This window comes from Castor canadensis, chromosome 16 (genome assembly GCF_047511655.1).
Source record: "Castor canadensis chromosome 16, mCasCan1.hap1v2, whole genome shotgun sequence".
NCBI lineage: Eukaryota > Metazoa > Chordata > Mammalia > Rodentia > Castoridae > Castor > Castor canadensis.
In genome coordinates, this window is record NC_133401.1 from 83,256,775 (window position 1) to 83,277,891 (window position 21,117).

The window sequence follows — 21,117 nt, forward strand, 5'->3', positions numbered from 1 at the left end:
TCCCTTGGTTCTAGCTCCAGGGTCTCTTCTCCTCATTCCCCATCTGTGTGCAGAGTGGCCCTGGGGAACTCTAGGCATCTCACCTTTGATGCTCTGTTTTCTCATTTGTAATTCTGCAGTGTTTTAAATTTGCCTGTTCTGTCTACCTTGCCTCTATCTACCTACTGGGGATGTGATAAGAATGTCTAAGACAGTCACCTCTGTCTCATTTCTGAGTCCCCAGAGAAAGGCCTTACACAGCAGTACCATTGTTCTCCGTTACAGAGGAGCTGGGTGATGAAAGCTTTGACAACCCCAGGAAGACAGCCTCCTTTGTGAGCTAAGTACGGGAGGGCTCTGTCGATAAGATGCCCTCGGGCCAAACTTATATAGTACTTTATCTGAAGCTCCAATTTTATGCTAAATAAGGATTTTTAAGGATTTTGACCTCCCATTGGTAATCCATTACCAGCTGTGTTCATAGGACTTCAGCCTCGTTCAGCTGACTTTTCTGTGGTCCTATAGGAGACAGGTCCATGCAAGGCACTGCGGGGTTGCAGCAAAGAGGACCTGCCCTTGTCCCCTGGGAGAGCAGCTGGGTGTAGGCAGGAGAGCAGGTCATCCATATCACATGACACGTCATAGATGGGTGTACCCTCAGGGACACTGGGAGAGCTCAGGATGACAGAGGCACCTACAGCTATGGGTTCAGGGAGGCCTACAGCAGGAATGTGTCTGACTTCCACCACGAGGGATTACCCACCGAAAGGACCTTCCAGACGGAGGCATGAGAACAGGGCCAGGCCAGAAAAGCAAAAGCGTGCACGCATTTGGACAGCTGGACTGTCTCAGGAAACCATGGCCCAATAAGCGACACCTTCTAGGCTCAAACACCCTGTGGTTTGTTCTATGGGAGGTAAAGAGCCTGTGGTCAGATTGGCCATGACAGGAAAGTCCTCAGTTGACACACTGGGAAGAGGGATCCAATATTTAACCAAGGCAAGCAAGGGGGAGGGAGGAGAGGAAGGAAGAAGGGATAGAAAGCAAGAGTCCTATTTGATGTAGGCAGCATCTGGGATTCCTTGATAATTATCCCCATAATGGCAACGACCAACATGTGTTGAAAGTCTACTCGATGTTAAATATGTTGAGTGCCATTTAATCCAGCAAAATCCCTGAAAAACACTGTCAGCTATTTTCATATGAGGAAGCTAAGATTGAACAGGATGGAGCCATTTGCCTAAGGCTGTTCATGTGGAACGACCAGGCTCTGAGTCCCACTCGCCACCAAGAGTTTCCCCGTTAACCACCCAGCCTCTGACCCTGACCCTGACAGTCCTCCTCCTTCCTTGTTCCTTGACATTCCAGCCTGCCTGTTCCCCCTTCCTCGCTTCCCTGCACAGAGTGCAGACATTGCTTTTTCATAACCACTTCACCTCTTGTGGAACAAAACCTAGGCGTTAGAAAGGACCCCGGTTCAAGTGCCACCCTTCGAGATGTCTGTGGAGGAGCCTCCTCCACCACACTGCCACTTACAAAGAAAATGCCTGCAGGCGAGCACCTGCCTTTTCATCTGACATCCCACCTCTGTCAGGCAGTCTTCAATCCACCATGTCCATCTGCACTGTGTCAAAACTTCCAAGATAGCAGGCACAAGCGTTTCGGGTACTTAAGGCACACAGGCAGGACAGTTTTCCTTGACACTTACATTTTTAAAAAGCCTCACCTGGGACCCAAAGAAACCCAGCACAGCACTGAGGAAACCAGGAGCCTTTCAGAGAAGCCAGGCTCTGCGAGCCTTCTTCCCCAGGAATTGTTTTATGACAGAGATGCAGTGGAATCTGCCATATTTACACATGGATGCAGAACGACGGCTGCCTTCTTTAATGGCAATTTTTTTTTTGTCACAGGGTTGGCTATAAATCTTAATTAATATTCCTACAAGCTCTTATCTCACTTCATGGGGAGTGCTAAATAAGAAGAAAATATTCTACCTGTGGATATTGCACAGACAAAGAAATGTGTGCAAATGCGTTGGTTGATCTCCTGTTCCTCGGCTCATGCTCCAAGGGTCTGGTGTAAATTCTACTGGGGAAATAAATTATGTTAACAATAACCTTTTTCTTATGTGAGAGTTAAGGGGGAAAAAATGTGAATGTTAGAAATCTGTACATATGATTGGTGTAATTCAAGAAGCAGTTTTATTTTCACCTCTGCCAGCCCCTGCATCTAGGATTGTTTTGGTGACTTTAAAACTGTACTCTGGCTATAACAGAGTACTGGAGACTGGGTAACTTAGGATGAATGGAATTTATTGGTTCATGGTTCTGGAGACTGGGAAATCCAAGGTTGAGGGGACTTCCCATGGCAGAAGGGCAAGAAGAGAGCCAGAGACAGACAAAGGGGACTCCAAAGTTATCCTTTTATAAGTCACCTGCTCCCAGGTGAGGAGCCCACTCCTGCATCATGGGCGGAGCCCTCACAAGTCCTAGCTCTTAAAGGTCCCTCCTGTCAGCACTGTCACAATAGCACTGAAGTTTCAGCATCAGTTGGAGAAGGGACACTGAAACCATAGCAGGAGCTGTGCAGGAATTCTGATCAATCTAACCCGTTTAACTTTTATAATTCTCTCCTTCCTTTCCTCCCTCCCTCCCCTTCCGTATCTTACCTTCCTTTCTTCCTCCCTTCCTTCTTTCCTCTCTCTCTCCCTCCCTTCCTCCTTGACTTCCCCCAGCAAATGTACCTTAATCAGCTACAAAAATCTAGAAAATAATCCTTACTGGTTTTTTGTTCATGGTGGTTGGTCTTTCACTTCTTTCTGGCTTTACTGTGCTTTTTGTGAACACAGAGGAAAATGAATGAAAAGTCATTTCTCCAATGAAGGGTTGTGTGGCAGACTGGGAAGAGAGGTAGTTATAAAACTCTGTGTCCCAATAAGTGGTGTGACAAATATTAGGGAGGACTGGAATACTTCTGATATTTAAATATCAAAGGCTCATGACAGTCTGCAGTCATCTTCCTAATTTCCTATGGTCCCATATTCCCCAAATATCGAGGACTCCTTTTCTACCTCCAGCTAGGAGAAAACCAAGTCACCCACCGTGCAAGGAACTCACCGTGAGGAGAAAGCTCAGGATGTCTTCACGCCCTTGCTGAGAAGGACTTTGCGACTATGCTTTCTGAAATAAAAGAGGTTCTCTTTCAGCCCAACCTTTTCAAACTCATTCATACCCATATTCACAAGGCTTGGGGCTAGCGAAAGACTATTGTTTTCAGAGACAGCCACGTCAGCAATAGGTGGCTTGCAAGCGTGCAGACCTCCCTGAGCTGTCATCAGAGCATCTTTCCTGCAAGGAGAGCTGGCCATCTTGGGCAAGTTAGGACGTTCTGTGGAGTGTGGAATGACTTTGCTCTTTGTTCTCCTGCTGCTACCTGGCTCTTTGTCATCCTTCTTATTTTTGTAATTCATTAAATTTTCAAAAACAAGCTCAGGACTTATGTAAGATTCAAGGACATGGGCAAAATATTTAGTGCCAGAGAGAATCTGACCTCCCTGAGAAGTTCAATGTTGATTGTCATTTCCTACATTTAGAAAATAGCTAGAAGTTCCTCAGAAAGTTAAAACGTGAAATTACCACATGATCCAGCAAGTCCTTTTGGAGGTCGACTCCCAGAAGGACTAAAAGCAAGTATGCAAAACAACCCTCATACACATGTCCACACAGCACTGCTCACACGAGCCATCAAGGTGGGAATAGCCCATGTGTCCACCAGAGGATAAATGGAGGAAGCAAAAGTGGTACCTCTACAGAGTGGAATAGTCTGCAGTCATAAAAAAAGAATGAAATATTGAGACATCCTATGGTAGGGAAGCTCTTAAAAACATTTGGCTAAGTGAAAAGTAGCCACACTCTAAAGGTCACACACACTGTAGGAACCCATGTATATGAGAGAAGCAGAACAGGCAAAGCCATAGAGGCAGAGTTAGATTTGTAGTTGCCAGGAGATGGGGGAATGGGGTCTTGCTGCTGAATGGAAATTACAAGTTGCTGTGGATGGGCTTTTATTTTGGCAGGGGGACAATGTAAATGTTTGGGAACTAGTACAAGTAGTCATTGTACAACACTATGAATGGCCTGAATTCCCCTCATTTTTCTGCTTCCATGTGGCTAATTTCATAGTATGTGAATTTTATCTCAACTTAAGTTTTTTAATTAAGTAATAAAGGAAAATCACTGGAAGATCAGTGTGCCCTGTCAATATGAAAAGTCCATTCATTGCTCCTAGCTTTTCCAAGGGAAAAATGTCTTTTCCCAAAACATACCTCAGAATGGTTAACTCTGAAGTCACAGCAGTCAACGTGGTCACCACAGAAAGCCAGCATGGAAGGATGTCAACATCTACAAGATTGTCAATGCCATCCCATCCAGTGTTGTGGTAACTGCACCCTCCCAGCCCTCACAAAGTCCTTGAAGCACCAGGATAAGGAAATAGACAGGTGGACCAGGCAGGCCTCCTTTGTTCCAGAGAGAGGTGACAAGAGAAAGGTACATGATCCCTCCCTGGGTGGAGCTGGGTACACAAGGATTTTTCAGAGATGAAAATCGCTCTGGTCATATTCTTTTGAAAGTGATCTGGATGAGAAGACACACCAGGAAATCTTCACTTTGAGGAGATCCCAAGCCTGTGGAGGTAGCCTGCCCCGTAGGCCGGAGGAGGAGTGGCGGATCAGAGCAAATGCGTTTCTGACATTCTTTCCAGCATTCCTTGCATGGTGACCGGCCTGTTGTCCTCAGACCTCTGCTAGCATGCTCTCCCATCTTCGCTGTTTCAACCTCTGTTTCCTTCGTGACTCTTCCCACATTTTGTCATTATTTCATGTACTCGTTGGGTTTCTTGATCTTTGAGCTTTCTTTATCTGTTCTGCCAATCAATTAGAGATTTGCTAGGGGGATAAAGGCACGTTCACCAGTGTATCCAAAGCACCTAGAGGTGTGCTGTACACACTCGTGCTGGTCAATTGTTGCTTGGCTGGACTCTTAGTTTTTGGCTTTGTATCTGAGATATTGGGTCGGTTGCATGGTTAGAGGCAATCCGAACACAGATGTATTGAATTCTTCCTGCAGGCCACTTCTGGGCTCCAAGCTTGTTACCGTGTTCTTGTTCAGCCCTTCCAACTGTGATATAGGTTGGGTTTGATCCCCACTTCTTTGATGAGCCATCGGAGGCTGGGGAGACTCACTGCCTTTCCTAGCATCCTGATTTCCTGTCCTGGTGGAGTTTGGAGTCAAGTTAAGCCTGGCTCCAAAACCTGTATATTTACCACTCTACCGTAACCAGTATATTCCTCCTGTTGGTGACTCTGAGCTCTCAGGAACAGTGACAGAGACTAGGCAGCAAAAGAGAGAAGGCCTGCATTTGTCATTTGACTGGAGAGGAGACAGCACACAGGGCAAATGTAATTTCAGGAAACAGAAGGGTAGAGGGACACCCCAAGGTTCCTTCCGGCCCCACAATTCTGGCTCTGGTTGTTCAGGGATCTGCCTGCCCTGAACACAGTGTGAGTCTGTTTGAAATGTCTGTCTCTGTTCTCCCATATTCTAGTGCATGGTGAATTCAAGGTCAAATTTGAAGTCAAAATTACAAGTCCTTGTTTTTTTTCCCCTACTATATATATCAAGACTCCTACCAATTAAGTTGAAAAGAAGTCAACAAGTTAACAACTCTAGGGGGCGGAAGAGGGGGATAGACTTTTCATTTCATCCCAAAGACTCTGAAATGAATTTGCTCACAAAACACTGGGTTTCTTTAGTGACCTCGAGAGACCTCGCCTGTCACACTGAGCAGTATATCATTTCACGGAGGGGGAAAAGAAAGTTTTCCCATGAAAAATGTTATGCTATAGCACAGTGTGACACTATTTAAATATCAAAAGTCAAAGCTTCTATTAAGAACACGGAAGGCAATAAATTGAGTTGCTAATTATTCCAGCTGTGAGTATTTTTGGTAAGGCTACACATTTTGAAGAGAGGAATTTCCTGTTGTCCATGGCGAGTGCAAATGTGGAGACTGTCTCCTGCAGGCTGAGAAGTTCCAGGAAACCTTGAACGCCTAATTTTCATTGACGCAAAAATCAGTTGAGAGGAAACTCAGGGAACTGTGTTCCGAAATGGACTTTCAGTTGCGCTAATTGGGTTATCGGCTTCTTGTTTTGTAAACTTTGGAAGGAGCAATTTGGTTTTTGTTTTCTTAATATTAAGTTTTATTTAAAAGGAAACAGTTCATTTCTCAAGCCAATATGATCCCCCATGGAAGAAGAGAACAAAAGCAGTAGAAATGTCACCTCAGCCCTCTCCTCCTTCCTAATGGGATGATTTGGAGGTGCGGCACCGTCCTCGGGCTGTTGAAACTCGTTCCAAAAGATGCTGTGAGTGCACTGGCCCCGATGAGAGGCCAAGAGTTAATAAGAGCAAGGTTCCTGCCTCAAAGGAGTAACAGCGGCATGACTGACCCTTTGAGGAGGCCAGTCCCAATGCTAACCACTTCATCTGGACACAGTCACCCAGTGCCCCCAACAAGCCATGGGGTGGGTACCTATCACTGTCAGCCTCTGAGAGAGACTAAGTAGCTCATCCGGGGTCACTTGGTGATGAATGTAGGAGCCAGCACTCAAACTGGTTATCTGAGGACATGACTGCCTCCTTGGTATGATTCCACCACTTTTAAGGTAATTAAACTAATGGTAGTAGAAGAATATAAGTAAAAAGTTGATCAGATGTTTTCCAGAAACTGGGCATGGAGGTACATGCCTGTAATCCCAGCACCCCAGAGACTAAGGCAGGAGGATTAAGAGTTCAAGGCCAGCCTGGGCTATATAGCAAAACCTGTTTCCAAAAAAAAATGTACCAGTCTGACTCTCAATAGTATAGATATAGACCTTTGCTTTTCTATTTTAACATAGATATTTTAAATAATTTTTTAATAATGTACATTTTATGTTTGCAAATAGGGTCACCTAAAAAATCAGCTAGTTTTAATGTCCGGGTGGTAGCTGGACATTGCAACAGCCAACACTGTCTCTATATCTCTTCCTTTTTTGGTGGCACTGAGGTTTGAACTCAGGGCTTCATGCTTGCAAAGCAGGTGCTCTACCACTTGAGCCATACCTCCGGTCCATTTTTTTTTTTTTTTTTGCTCTGGGTATTTGGAGATGGGGGTCTCTTAAACTATTTGCCCAGGCTGGCCTTGAACCAAAATCCTCCTGATCTCAGTCTTCCAAGTAGCTAGAATTACAGGGATGAGCTACTGTGCCCAGCCTTGCTTTTCCTTCTCATCCCGCTGTCGTCTTCTTCCTTCTTCCTTCTTCCTTCTTCTTTCTCTCTCCCCCTCCTTCTCTCTTCTCTCTCCCCATGTCTACATGTCTGTCTCTGTCTCTCAGGGACCTCACATCACATTTTCCCTAAACACTACCTGCTTCTGACATTGGAGGGTGTGACCATGGTACCAGAAAGCAGAACAGTGGTTTAACCTCTCCCCAGCTAAGGGCTCCCTCCCTGATCACCATGTACCTGTTCCTGGCAGGTTTCTGTCTTCATCCTTTCTCTGTTTGTTTGGTTTTTTTTTTTCTTGTCTAATTCCAGCCACTGTACGTATGATGTTAAGAACATCTTAGGTATTAATGACCTGTGGGCTGATATTCCCATCTCTGAATACCCACGAGTTTATTTACTGGGGAGGTCAGCTTTCCTGGTAGAACAAAAGACAATACCTGTTCTGCCTGAAACCAGAGCTGCTTTCTTGTGCCGGGGGCACCTGTGACATCATTCTGGGCGTTGGCGGTGTTTCTAGAAGCAGGATTGCCACAGTTGACTTTGAGCCACAGGAACCACACGTCTGCACTGGTGGTCGTGACTATCCTGGCTGGCCAAGTGGCCCGTGGTGCTGAGAGAGTAGGGCACAGAGTGAGAAAGAGAGAGGGAGGGAGGAAAGCGGAAAGGACGCCTTGGCCTTGGCGTTGTGGGGTGCAGTTATTTGTGTAGTACGTCCATTTCTGTTTTGCCACCACGCTGGGATCCCCCTGGAAATGAGGCCAACCACATGAGAAATAAGGACGCCTCTCAGGGTCTCACTTTGTGTTGAAAGATTTTGTGTTTTTGTTTGTTCCTTGCTTTGGTTGAGTTCGAGGTTAGTGACTGAGTTGACTTGGGTTTGACTGAGGAAAAAGAAGAAGAAGGAAAAGAAATCCCTTGTCAACCTCTCAAATCAGCAACCACCAGTTCTTGGTCTTCCTCTAAGGATGTGTTGAGGTCCTGTGCCTCACGAAGTAAAATAAAAATTCACACTTTTAAATTGTCAGGGTCTTTCTTGGTGGATGCCGTGCCTGGGTTTGTCACTTGTGGCACTTGCTTTTCAAATCTTCCTGCTTATTTAATCAAAAAAAAAAAAAAGTGTGCCCTCAATTTTTAAGCCAATTTGAACCCAAAGCTTGGTTTACTTAGATTCTGCCTCAAATCCGTGGCCTTGCTGTGACATGAGGCTCGTGAGAAAGTGGTTCATAGGCTGTTATATCTGCTCACTCACTTCTTACTAAATGTTCTCGTTTTCACTTGAGGAAAAGTGATAGCAAGAATTGCTGCGTCCTCTTTCTTCTTTTTCTCTTTTCTTCTTTATTTCCTTCCTTCCTTCTTTCATTCTTTTCTTTTAATTTTGTTTTGTTTCGTGCTTGTTTTTTTGAGACAGGGCCTTGCTATGTAGCCAAATCTGAATTTAAATTTAAAATCCCCATGCTTCAGCCTCCCAAGTGTTGGGATTACAGGCATGTACACCATGCAGAGCTCCATTAGCATATCCTTAAGAAATCACTGGGACCCGGGGTCTGGAGCTGAGCACACAGGGTATCGGTCCTCTCTTTGCCTACTGTTCCATTCTGCATCACATCTGTGCCCCAAGGACTTCTGCGTGCTGGGATGTAAGCCCTGATCCCCACATGGAGAGGAAGAAGCTTCAGGCTCCTCTTTTATTTTTTGCCAGACATCAAGGGCTGGTTTTCTCTCGCTTCAAGTGTTGGCAAACTCCAAGGACAGCACTTTGGGGCCCCTCATTTGCCTTTCCTTTCTGAGGCACAAGTGGCCAATTCTGAGCGCAATTGAGTTGTACTTGAAAAATGTCAAGTGCATTTGGAAACTACACATTTTTGCTGATGCCTGAGTCCTGAGCTGAGCTACTTCCATGACCCACTGCTGGGAAGCCCAGCTGGGACATCAGAAATGATTCCTGGGAATGCACACAGCAGGCTCTGAGGAGGAAAGCTCTTGTAATAGCTAGGCCAGGGAGAAAGCAGAAGTCAGCTCACCCTTCCTGGTCCCCTTGGTCACATGTGACCAGACTACTGCCTCCTGGGTCTTGCTTCATGTTGCATTTCATTTTGTTTTTCATTCATGTTTTCCTTCGATGGATGACTTCAGTCCTTGGGTGAATCAAGGCTTGCACTTTTTCCAACGTTGAAGAAAATTTTCAAACATTTAGAAATGCTGGAAGGATGGTACTGTGAAAGAATAACCACTGAGTCTCAACAATTGCTATCATTTGTGTGCATTTGCTTTTTCTGTCCATCTATATATAGAAAGATCCAGATCTTTTTGCTGAATCATTTGAGAGTAGGTTGAAGCCTTCATGACATTTCACCCAAAAGACATCTGCATTCAAAACTTACATTTTCAAGTGTACCTACTAGCAGTCTGGCATATTCACTATAACTGGACATGTTTGGAAGGTGCAGAAAGTTAAGAGTTTCTGGTGACATAAGATATGACTTCATTTTTAGAAGGAAGAATGGAAAAAGAGTGAGTCGTTGAGAGAATAATTTTCCAAGCTCCTAAAGCAATCCCATGTCAGATACAATAGCTATTTCCTTCTTCTACTTGTCTTTATGAAGGAAAGAGGATTTTAAATAAAGTTAAAGCCAGTTTCAACTTCTTAATCATCACTTTGTTCTCCTGTTGTGAAAATATTCCTGTTTTTTTTTTTTTCTGCCCACAAAGATGACTGATATCCAGGCACTAATTTTAGACATTAGAGCTATCAAGCATCCAGTACCCAGAGCCCACATTCTGGTTGGGGTATGAATGTGTGATGTATGCACGTATATGATATACACACCCTAAATGGATGAATAGGTTCATGAGTACACAGCATGGTGGAAGGGATGTTAAAATAGGTCCCCAGGTCGATGGCTGAAAGGAGCAGGTTGGGTGTGGAGGGACAGAAAAGTCACTCAAAAGAGGCTCGCACGGCCTTCACGAAGGCATGGTGGCATGACCAGCCTTGTTGAGATGCCTCTGTTGGCGTCGCCGAAGTGTTAGGTGCCTGGGAGCTGGGTATACATGCTTAGTGGGGTGGGTAAATCGTTGGGTGATGACTGGTGAAGCCTGGCCCCACACTGAAACAGGTGTCCTCTTTTCAGTGTTGGAGGAAGATCAGGGATTTGTAATCTGGGGCACAGGGGCATTTGTGACTTGGAGAAGAAGAGCAGGAGAGTTAAAGAGGAGGTTAGTGAGAGAAGCTTCCAGAAATGAAACTGATGTGGTCTTTTAATGTGTTGAGTGGGAGAAGGTAAGAGGAAAGGAGGAGGTGAAGATGGCGAGTTTCACAGACATCTGGGAAGATCCAAAGTACAGGAGGAGTGGCTTTGAGAGGTGAAGGAGATAGTCTGAGTGCGGTTGTAATGTGGATCTCTGAAGACACAATGTCTGACTCGCAAAAGGAGTCCAGCTCTAAAAGTCAGGATAGAGTCCAGCAATGGAGGCCCAGATCACCTGCCATGATGGCTGAGGCCGTGGGAACTGGTAGGATGGTAGAGAAAGTGAAGCGAGAGGTGGTGGCCATAGATTTTTATTAGATACTGGCTAATGACTCCTTGTGATGTTTTCAAATTCCTTTGTTTTTGGTTGATTTCTTATTTTTCAGAATCCACCCATGGAGAATGGGCCAAGCAATAAACCTGATAGGATTCTAAGTCAAGTTGCAGAGTTCTACTTCCCCACCCCAGCTTTCTGCTGTGTGTGGGCCCATGTGTCGTTATAAGCAGTGGGTTGTCATTTAGTGAGTGTGAAAGCTCTTCAGGTGTGTGTTCGACATTTGTCAAGCTTTAAATTAAAATGCACAGCTCAGGCTCCCTATTCATGTCACTCTGAGGAATTGCAATAAAAACTACCAACCACTTACTAGGAGAAACACCTTGGTCAAGTGCTTTTCCTGCCTGGGCTTGGATAATCCACACCACAACCACAGAGGTGGCACCTGTACTCTTACTGCCACATTTTACAGATGAGGAGATGGAGGCTCTGAAAAGCATGGTTAGATAACTTACATGAGCTAGCTTGTCCATGAATGGCCCTGCCAGGACTCCAATCCAGGTCTGTCTTGCTCTGAAATGCTGTGTTGAGCACCACACCTATGGCCTCCTCTTCCAAAGGACTCTTTTTAATTAGTTGCATTAAAAAAGAGCTACAGCAAGGACTCCAGAGCCTTATTTATTGCATCAGACGTCCAGGCTTTATTCAGATCGTTGAGATACGCATGGTACAAAGAAAGTCTAAACATCTCTTTTAACATTAGCTAGTTAACCATTTCACTGACCACACTTTCTACCATGATTCTCAGTCATGGCTTACTTGATCTCTATAAAGGATTGAAATATTTGCAAGGAAAAATAAATAAATAAAATACTTGCAAGGTTTTATCTGGGCATAGCTAAGATACAGATATTTGTAATGACAGTGATATTGCCTTAAAGCCCCCCGGGAAAGGCAATGTGGTAGAGGCAGTATGGTAAGAACTTTTAAGATGAATGAATTAGGCAGAGCAGAGCCTGGGCTCCAACAATGCTACTTGCTAACTATAAGCTTGATTTTCTCATCTGTGAAACTGGAGTGTAACAGTGCACACGTCACGAGGTTGATGTGTAGCATATTTGCAAGTGAACAATTTAGCATGGTGACTGACGTGAAGTGGTCAGTGAAGTTGCATCCACTGAAAATGTGAAGAGAAAGGAAATACCCGTGTCAACACTTTGAAATCTTAGCATTGCAGCAAACAGAACTGCAAAATAACGAGAGGAGTCCTTTCATTCATTAGCTAAAGGCTCCCTTGCTTCGTGGGTTCTGAGCTGGGTACAGGCAATGTGAGGGGGAAGAGAGTATACAATAGGACACAGTCCCTGGCCATGAGCTGCTCAGACTCCAGAGTCCACTTAGCCCACGCCTTAAATTCAGTACATATTCCCTAGAAAGCAACTCAGTGCTTTCAACAAAGTACAGCCAGTCAATTTGAAATCTCACCCTTGGCATGTGGAAGAAAGTAGTCTGCCTTACAGAACTGATGGTCCTTGGAGTGTCTTTGGAGTTATGTCCCCTGATGCCCCCACCCAGGAGGGGTAATGTGCTTTTTTTTATTTGTTTTGGTTTCTTGTGGTGCTAGGGATGGAACCCAGGGCTTTGTGCATGCTAGGCAAGCTCTCTACGCTGAATGAGTTCCCCTTTTATGTGTTCCTTTATACTTATGGTTGTCACACATCGCTCTGGCTAGCAAGGACACTGTGTTCAAGTGATCAGCAAAGATGTTTCTAAAGAAATAACCATGATCACTAGAGAAGCAGTCTCTGAACAGGAAGCAGGATTAGGAGGCCGGGGTGAGAACAGAACCGTTCAGGGTAACAGTTAAGAACACAGACTTCATCGGAAGACACCTCTGAGTTTAAAACCCTGGACGGTTGCCTCACTTCTCCCAACCTGATTTGTCAATCTAAATTGGGATATTATAATATTTCGTTTGTGAATAGTTTTGACAATGTATCTCAAATGCTTTTCAGTGGCAAGTCTATAATATGTGATAATACCTAATATCACCATCATTGTCATCATTTTGAGTGAGTGACAGTAATTCTTTGCATCGTTGCTTTGAGGACCTGGCAGGATTGTGGGGAAGATAAAATCTAGATGCACATGTATGGGATTCATCTATGTCACCACCAACTGTAGTGTTTGCCCCTTTTCCCTGCCATGGGGTAAAAATAAGTTCATTAGCTCTAGACTGGGCAGGAATGAGAGTGACAGGAAAAGCCACCACTCCTTCATTGGGCACCCAAGGCCTTGCTGACACTTCTGCTTTTCCTGGCAGGCACTTCCTCTTTAAGACCTCATCCGGAAGCACTCCCCTGTTCAGCAGCTCTTCTCCGGGATACCCCTTGACCTCAGGGACCGTTTACACCCCACCGCCCCGCCTGCTGCCCCGGAACACCTTCTCCAGGAAGGCCTTCAAGCTGAAGAAGCCGTCCAAGTACTGCAGCTGGAAATGCGCCGCCTTGTCTGCCATTGCTGCGGCCCTCCTCCTGGCCATCCTGCTGGCGTATTTCATAGGTAAGTGGAGGCAGCCTTGTTTGCCATTCCGGTGGTGAGAAGATAGGAGTGGTGTTGAGGGGGCAGGGGCTCCGTTGTCTGTACAATTCATTTGTTGGCTACTGATAAAAACACAATGAGTGATGGCTGGGAGTGATTTTCCCTCCTGAAATCCATTTAGACCTGATGAGTTTCTCCTTTGTGACTGTAAATGACACTTTCCAGAAGTAAAATTAAGCATCCTCACTGTCTCCCCAAGAAGGGGATGAGCTGACAATTGTCATTTGTGCAAATCCGTCCCTCCTACCCAAGTCATCTTCCTGACTTCCCTGTCATTGACTTTTCACCAGGTCTATGCTCTGATTCATGCACCATTGGTTCACTTTAGCCAGAAACTGAACAGAAGAATAGGGTCGGCCTGCCTGTGAACGTGTTGACTAGGGAGAGAGCCAAGCTAGCAAGCTTATTTCCGGAGCTGTGATAAAAATAGGATTGGGAGGGTGGAGCATGGCTCAGACACGGTTGCCCTTGCCCTTGTCACTTCCTCTGCCTTGGTCCCCTGAACTTTAACTCTCACCTACCCCTGCTACTCCATCTCAATCAGGTTGGCGCCTCATGGCAGCTGTGACTGAGTGAGCGACATCGGGGAGCAGGTTGGTGAGGCTGCCGAAGACCTTTTTTCCCATGCCAAGGATGTTGGTTTACATCCACGGGGTGCAGCAGATGCTGGGTGCTCAGGGCAGGGTGCCACACACATAAGAGCATCCTGGGCTGGACACAAAGCCTGCTCACAGCAACCGGGCCTGACAAAGAGCCCCAGCACTGCTGCTCTATGAGCATGCCAACGGCAGATCTCCTGGCCCAGGCAGAGGCCACGGTGACGTTTGGTAAAGTCGATTTGAAACACTTGATGGTTCTGGCTTGGTTTCAGGGCGGCTATGACAGATCTCCCCAGTTTGGCTGTGCCGTGTTGTAAAGCAAACCAATAAAACACCAGCGAAAAGAGACTGACTCCAAAACAGTTCCCAACATGCATGCTAAAATCCTCCCATTTAGGAGAAAAGACAAAGCAACCCAGACGAGGCTGGCCTTGCTTCTCCCCACAAGAAGCCCTCCCTTCTCGCTCTGCAGTGGCAGCTCCCACACTTCCTAGGCAGCCAGCGCAGTACCGGCCAAAGAAGCAACTGGCCCAGCATTCTCTTCCCTAGCCATTTGACCTAAGCTTGCCTGATGGCGGAGGGCTGTATGGATACAGCCCTAGAAGTCTGGGGCCCCGCCCAAGGCTGACCAACATAAGCCAAAATCACTATATGTTTTTCACTCGCAGTGTAGCTATGCTTGTCTTGATATGGAAAAATATGCACAGGAATGTCCTCCCAAAATGAGAACGCTGACACTCCAGGGAAGGGCGCCATGTTTACCTGGCTCTTTGCAAAAGCCTTTGTCCTCTGAGCCTCAGCACTATGTAGGGCCTGGGGTCTGACACCCAAGCACCCCTAATTTCAAGTCACTTCTTCTCACTTCCCTCTTGATGAAGGATACAGAAATGGATTGACTGAGGGAGGGAGGAGGACATCTGTGGCCCCCTCAGGCCCTTGACTGTTGGAGGAAGTTTTGTCTGTCTCCCCAGGTAGCTGTTTGGGGCTCGGTGGAAGCTAATTGAATGTGCCTGTAGCGTGTTTGGGTGGTTTGGCCTTCTGTCAGAAACTCCACAAAGGCTCTGTGTGCTCCCTTCTCAGGCTTAATGTTCTGCTGGGCCAGGAGGCACCATGGGGAGCCCAGACAGAGAAGCTGAAGCCCTGCTGTCCTCTGCCAATGGCGTCCCCAGGGCGCCTCCTACTCCACTTGCAGGGGAGAGATAGATGACGAGCACCTGATCTATTGAGCTTGATAGTTAAAATATAATAGCTTTCCGTAAGGCCGTGTGTATAAATGGGAAACTGTATAGTGAGAGTTCAATGTTTTAATCGGGTATAACTTGGAAGTGATGGATTAAGAAGCATATTTATCCTCAGGCCGGAGGCTCCTGGCAGCCGGACCTGATCATCTTAGGATAGCTTATTAGTTTATAATCCATCACATCCCATTATATGTGCTGTCAGTAAGATTATGCTGTGACCCTGGAGTATTGAAAAATAGTTTATGACTCAAATGAGTGATGTAACAGGCCAATTTACCCAGCAGCGATGGCGGTGAAGGTGGAGCTATAAGGCTACTGTGAGCGGCTGTCCAGAACCACCACAGGTCCATGGCGAGATGAGGGTCAGGACCCTAAGTGTGGACCTCGGCCTCAGCGATCCCATTCTCCTTAGCCCTGACACACTCGTTGCCTTCTGAGTCTTGGTTTTCTACATACAACATGGGGGCATGGTGGTTATTTACACTCAGAAACTCTGAAGTGCAGTGAGGATTAATTAATGTGTATAAATCACTTTGAAGATGAAAAGCAGTATATCATTAATTACGAAGCTGCAGGGGCAAAGGCAGTGCATTGCAAACACGAATTGTTGTTGAGAACAGCCAAGAATTGCACCTGCCTAAAAGCAAACCTCCGGACAGCATAAAAACCAAAATCCCCTTTTTAAAGCAAGTGGCATTTTTAAGGCCTGAGTCCACTCTGGTCCACACATGGCTCCCCTTTCTACTAGAACAGGACAGGTCCTGAAATTGAAGCATCAGCCAGCTCTGGGACACCTACAGACAGGCAGTGCCAAGCACTGTGACAAATAGGTCAAATTATCTTTCTTGCATGTTCAAACCCGCAGAGAGAAGGCTTTCCAGAAGTGAGCAATTTGGAATTATGTCAGCCCATGACATATTCTCCCATGCATCCAGGCGTGTGGGTGGGTAGGAAAGCAGAATGCCAGGCTTTGTGCAAATTGGAAGACCCAGGTCTTCACCACTCAGGAAAGCTCCCCCCACTCCAGTCCCTGCCTCTGCAACTGGGTGAGAGAACTTCTATGATGTTCTCTTCCAAAGTCTCACAGTATAAAACACCCTGGAATAAAATACTCTGAAACCCACATGAGGCAGCAGCATGCCATTTTGCATGTCACCCAGCCCCCGGCCCAAACAGCTCCTAGAGAATTCTGGCTTAGCTGAATTGGCTGGGGAATGCAAGCTGCCTCTCTTCCCTGGGCAGCTGGAGTAACCAGTGTGGGTATTCTCACCTGTTTTATATCAAATACACCATGCTTTTATCTTCGTAGTATACATAACAACTGGTTAGAACCAATCCATGGCTTCAAACGAGGACAATTTCCATTCACAGAACTTTTATGACTACTCCATTTAAGTCGCATACTCAGTAACCAACATACACGCCAATAGCAGCTAGGTGTTACATTCATTTGATAAGCATCAGTCCCCGGGCCCAGAGAGGCTAGTCACATGGCTGGTTAATTGCAGGCCAAGCTGAGGTCTCTCATGTCCAGGCCAGGCCTCCCTGGACTAGTGATTCTCAGTGTGTTTTCATGACTGCCCCTCAAGATTGTAGTCAGTCAAGTTCTCAAGCACTGTGTGAGACCTCAATGGCTCTTCTTGTAGCATTAACTCACCTTAGCCAATCCTGTCCTCGGCATCAAGAAAGAGTACTTGGTTTCTGTCCTCCCAGAGTCACCTTCTTTTGGTACTGGGGATTGAACTCAGGGCTTTGTGCTTGCTAGACAAGCCAGATAAGGGTCTTACAGTTTTTCCTAGTCCAGCCTTGGAGCTTGATACTCCTATCTCCACCTCCTGAGTAGCTGGGATTGTAGAGTCACACTGCCTCGTCTGGCTCTGAGTCATCTTGTAACACAATAGATAGGGACTATACGTGCTCCCTGTCTCCTACTTGTCCTCCTGTTTCTGCCTTCCCAGAAATCTGCTGTTACAGGGGTCAGCAAACTGTTTTCTGTAAAGAACCAGATAGTAAATACTCATGCTTCTCTGGATAAGCAGTCTCTGTCATGACTACCAGATCTGCCATCACAAATCATGGCCACGCGCCATGACACTTGAATTAAGACCACTGGAATTGGATGGACATTTATGTAATTTTCACGTGTCATGAAATCTCCTTTTGATTCCAACCATGTAAAATGTAAAGCCATTCCCTAAGTCATATGCCATACAAAGCCAGGTGGCAAACTGGATTTGGCCTACGGGCCTTAATTTGTCAATCCTTGCTCGATTCCGTTACCTCTCATTTCCCAAGAGTACCTTTCAGGAAGTTGTCTTCTGACTGACAAGAGTCCAGCCCTATGTCCACTGAAAATAGGGTGGGTGACATATTTTCTGACCTCAACATCCTATTTGGTAATGAATAATTGTATCTGGTTTTTCTGACCCAAAACAAAAAGTAAGAAAAGCAAGCCACATTTTTCACTAGTTACACACAAATGCAATCGTATACCTTCCAACTAGACTTCCTGAAACACTGCTCCAACCCAGGTGAACCAGAGCAACTTAGCACACTGCCTTCACCTACCCAGGCTTCTTTGCACCCTCATCACCCATTTTTCAATATTATTCAGTGCCCAGTGCCTTCTTTGTTGATTTCTCAACAGGTGGGAACACTGCTGGGTCATCGAGTGACCTCACTGCTCTCTCATCCCAGGTTAACAGAGAACTAGATTCCAGGCATAGAAGTTATTCTTGGGTACCCCACATCGAAGAAGTGTGTGACTTTGCTGTTAAAATCCAGATCATCCTAGAAATTCTGAGAGATGAGTCCACACAATGGTTCCACGTGACGCAGGACCCAGTCTATCATCCCTGAGTTGCAAACAATACTTAGCCTGCTCCAAGCTTCCGTCAAAAACACCCCACGTGGTCGGGAAGGGAAGGGGGAGAGAGCGAAGAGCGTTTATGTCGTCCTAAATTAGTTTTTAGCTCTTCAGCTCTCTGCCAAACTAAAATACATATATATATTAGAAAGTCACCTTGTCTTTTTTCACTGCGGTAATTCCTGCCAAATATGAAATACTTTGTTTTAAGGAAGCTGCTCGAGTCTCTGTCTTCTGCCACTCTGACTTTGATCTGTGTAGAACGACCATCAACATGTCAGGATGTTAAAAGTGTGGTAATTTGGGGTGCTTTCACTTTCTTTTGAAAACAATGAGAGATTATTTTCTATGGAAACTAAAAGCCTACCATGTGTTTAAAGTTGCTGCACTTGAAAATTGATCTGTTGAGACTCAAACTGATGAATTCTGTGTTCTCAGCTGCTATTTTGTGTATTCTTGTCTCACTGAGCAGAGCAGGTTTGGCGAAAACATAAAGAAAATGGCAGAAAATACTGAGAACAGTACACTTGCCTTGCATCGTTTGTGAGGGCGAAGTCTTGGAAACAAGCTGGTCCCTCAAAGTCACTGCCCTTGGGCTGTCCAGAGAGATAGCAAAGCTCACTCTCTTCCATGAATTCCAACTTTCGGATTTGCCTTCCATGTCTAAAGGGCAGTAATGCTAGTGATGAAATCTAAAACATTTCCATTGAACTCCCTGGCCCCAGATGGTCCAAAATTTAAAAAAAGCTATCCACAAATAAGTGAGGGACCTAGTGATGTTATCCATTCAGATGTTAGAAACAGTCCTTTTGATCTAATAGTTATGCTAACATGCTCTTAACCTGATGGGAGAGCCCTGTCAGAGCTCACCCAGCACCGAGTCTTTGGCAGTGGACTATCATTCCATAGCTGTACACCCGATTTCAGAGGGCCCATCAATTTACAGAGTAAATTAAGTCATTCATCAGCTAGGTCTCCATCCCCTGGCAGCCACACGACAACACTGGTACGTCGTCTTGACATTGAGCAGAGATGCTTTCTGCTTCAGAGAAGGATGAAGCCTCTTTAAAAACACATGTGTGCAACCTGAACAACCCAAAGGGCTTCCGATCACCCCAGGGTGATGGTAGGGATGAGAACGAGGAAGTGGTTTCTGGGTGTGAGCATCTTAAGGAACAAGGAGATGCTTCTACCCCTGCATCTGCGAACTGCAAAGGAAACAATGTCATCAACTGCCTGCCCGGGACTCCACGTCCCCTGGCCATCAGCGTGTCACCTCCTATCAGCCAGAAGTCTTGGTCCTAGACTTTCTCTCTGCAGAAAGTAGTCCTTTAGCAACCCTCAGTCCAGAACCCATAACGCAGTGCTTCATGGCTGTCCACTTCTCCAGGAATCCTGTCTGTGTTGTTGCTGTTGCTTTGTGGAGGGTTTTGGCTTTCAGGATTCTTTTGGTTTGGTTTTGTTTTTATTTTTTGTGGTGCTGGGATCACACCCAGGGCCTTGCACATGCTAGGCAAGCACTGTGGCACTGAGCTACACCCCAACCCTACTGTATGTCTGACCTGACCCCTTAGGGTGGTAACCAGGTCTACAGACCCTTCAGCATCCACAGGTAGCTTCAAAATCCCCCATTTCCTAAGTCTTCCTTCTATGCATTATGTTACTTCCTTTAACGGTTGCCATTTCTGATGTATTTTCGCTAAGTGTTGTTTTATTCTAAGTTTTATCTATAACACCATGGCAGAAGCTCGTCCTTTGCCATTGCTTGGTTTTTAGACAAGCAGATTGATGTTGTAGAAAATGTGAGTGTCTAGAAACCTGGGTCAGATGCGGAACTCACCTGTGAACTGCATTCAAACCGTGTGACAGTGGATTGCTTTGTAATCTCTCTGCACACTACCTTCGCAGCCAGAAAATGGGGATAATTCCAACTTTATAAAGATGCTGCAAGGTGTTCACTGAAATGATTGATACATGAGCTTTCTTCAAATCCAGTATTCAGTCAACTATAAGAAGTGTTATCATTTGCATTCCTAAGGGAGAAAAAGGCCATCAATTAAAAATGACACAATTTCATAGCATTTGTGGGTTTTTTTTACGTATTTAGACACAGACCCCCTAGGGTACTATAACAACCATGAGAATAGGTTCACTGTCACAGGGGCCTTGTAAGACAACGCCAGGTATAAGGTGCATTCTGATTTCACTCGTGAAAATAGGAGAAATCTGAGTCTTAGGATCAGTAGAACATGAGTAGGAGCACACAGTAGGATCTCAACTAAACAGAAGTGCTGTGATTGTTGTCTTAGTGAGCACACTTGTAGACCAGTCCATAGGAATCCAGGAGACTTGGTGCCATTATGTCCCCATCAGAGTGACTAGTGCTGCCTGTCTTGTCATAGGCAACCGACAAGTATTTGTCGAATTAATGAGCACTGATTAGAATTGGATCTGAGTTGGACATTTGTGTAAGGTATTTTCCCAGTACCCCAAGTCCTGACCGTCCGTTCCACTTGCTCCCCCCCATATAAAGGGGAGTTTCCAGTTTCCTGATGTTGAAATTGCTGCAGATCCCAACTGTATTCCTGACTTAGAAAGCATTTAGGCAAAGGAACAGTTGGGGGGGCTGTGTAGTGCTGCGTTTAAGCCCTGTAGCAAGAAGCTGGGATTCCCCAAAATGGAGAAAAGTGACTCAAGGAAACTAACAAGTGTTTGTGTCTGGCAGATAGACCCCATGTGGCACTCATGTCACCAAGGGGAGCAGAATTCGGTTGGATTTCAAGGTGAAGAAGCAGATAATAACATCAATCTGAAAGCCTGTGGCTGTGTCTCAGTAAATGACAATGTGGCAAGAACCTAAAGCCACCTCTCCGAGTCACCGAAGAGAGAAAAGTACAATGGTGCAGTGAGTTAGGTCTGCGTACACAGCCGTCCAGAATCTTCTCTGTTCTGAAGTACCCCACTTAGCTCTGTGGCCT

At 45.7% G+C, this 21,117-nt stretch overlaps 1 protein-coding gene and 1 non-coding gene across 24 annotated transcripts in view; one reads left to right on the plus strand and one right to left on the minus strand.

The window, feature by feature from the left end:
- Window positions 1–21,117, plus strand: part of Tenm2 (teneurin transmembrane protein 2) — a 1,177,215-nt gene that overhangs the window by 922,492 nt on the left and 233,606 nt on the right. For all 23 annotated transcript variants that reach the window (XM_074057721.1, XM_074057728.1, XM_074057729.1 and 20 more), the window contains one exon: window positions 13,156–13,394. In XM_074057721.1, the coding sequence (XP_073913822.1) occupies window positions 13,156–13,394 (239 nt within the window). The remainder of the gene's footprint in view (window positions 1–13,155; window positions 13,395–21,117) is intronic.
- On the minus strand, window positions 7,077–7,149 carry Trnaa-ugc (transfer RNA alanine (anticodon UGC)). The gene has a single exon. It is a non-coding gene; the product is annotated as a tRNA-Ala (tRNA).